We start from the raw sequence: 1,219 nt of genomic DNA, 5'->3' as shown, positions 1-1,219 counted from the left end.
TTGGGCGAATTGTAAAGGATTTTATTGCCGAGCTGGCTAGCTCCTCATACAAACTGAAATCATTATTCAGTTCATCAACAAAGATGTGCATAGTATTGTAACAGAAAGCTGTAGTGCTCGGGAATAACACAAATGCCACCGTTCACTGACAGCCTAGAGCAGGTCCCTTAGCACTGAGATCGCCGCCGCATGCTTCTCCTGCAGACAAATTTTGACAGCTTTTGGTTAAGTCATATCTGGAGGGTTCAAAGCAGAGTTAAAAATGCCTTGACAAAAATAGAGCCGGTTTAAATCCTTTATCATCATCCATCGATGATCGCAGGTGAACTCACCAAAATGACAAAGTATAACAGATAAGCAGTTACGCACCCCGAGCTTTGACTGTCGATGTGTTTGGGTGACGTGATTAACTAGCTAAGCAGAGAGGTGTCCGCACCTGGTCACGAGCTCTGTCCCGGCTGCCGCTGCAAACCGGCCGGCCGCTCTCGTCGTAGAGTATTATCCCGCTGAACCGCGGCAGCTGGCACTTGACGCCCATCAGCACCCTCCTCTGCCATATCGGCCGCGCCGGCGTGCCGCCTGACACAGCTGCTCCTTCCGCTCCACCACTTCTCACGCCCTCGGCCGTTGGAGCCACCAACACCTTCTTCTCCACCTCCGGCACATCGCCGCCCAAGATCCCGTACTCGTAACCACCACCCTTCACGCCGGCGACCTCGTCGACGCGCCCACGCACTGACCGGCGGCCGCCGTCCGCGTAGAGCTTCTCCTTCCAGAGAGCCACGGACAGGCAGAGCCCCATGATGCGATGTCAGCACTGGATCAGGGTCGCAGGGACAGCACTGTGGTAGCAGGCAGTAGGGGTACTGGGTAGGGCAGCGCGGTTGGCTTCTTATGGCGAGCGACGCCAAGAATATTATTGATGCGAGCACAGGCTGCCCGTGAGCCTTGCCGTTTGCAGTGATGGAGTGAGTGTTCGCTTGGATGCTCACTCATTTACGCTTCACCGTTATTTGGGTGGCGCCGACGTGTGAGTGTGACCGCGCCCGTCCAGTTGGTGACTGGTGTTGTGCATGTGAAGCATTCCCAGCTAGCTCGGCTCGGCGGCGGGTGGAGTAATCTTCACAGGGAGGCGATGGACGGTGACCATAAGAGCCGTGGTATGCGGAGGAGTGATCGCTTGCGCCGTCGTTCACCGATCACTGCATGGCTGGGAGCT

General features: G+C 55.9%; 1 protein-coding gene across 1 annotated transcript; it reads right to left on the bottom strand.

Moving 5' to 3' along the window:
- LOC117844321 (uncharacterized) lies at positions 1-963 on the bottom strand. Its single transcript, XM_034725057.2, has 2 exons — positions 437-963; positions 1-198 (listed from the first exon to the last, which is right to left on the bottom strand). Exons 1-2 carry the CDS (start codon positions 800-802, stop codon positions 154-156), a joined length of 411 nt encoding a protein of 136 aa, XP_034580948.1. The 5' UTR covers positions 803-963; the 3' UTR covers positions 1-153.
- Between the last annotated feature and the right edge of the window lie 256 nt (positions 964-1,219).

Source organism: Setaria viridis, chromosome 1 (genome assembly GCF_005286985.2).
Source record: "Setaria viridis chromosome 1, Setaria_viridis_v4.0, whole genome shotgun sequence".
Taxonomy (NCBI): Eukaryota; Viridiplantae; Streptophyta; class Magnoliopsida; order Poales; family Poaceae; genus Setaria; species Setaria viridis.
The sequence above is the reverse complement of the archived record's forward strand: the minus strand, read 5'-3'. Positions and strand labels throughout refer to the sequence as shown.

What these genes read in the sequence shown, in the direction of transcription:
- LOC117844321 (XM_034725057.2), bottom strand. Translation starts at nt 802, where the DNA reads ATGGGGCTCTGCCTGTCCGTGGCTCTCTGGAAGGAGAAGCTCTACGCG. An exon ending in GGGACAGAGCTCGTGACCAG is followed by an intron (nt 199 to 436) that starts GTGCGGACACCT and finishes ATTTGTCTGCAG; the next exon opens with GAGAAGCATGCGGCGGCGAT.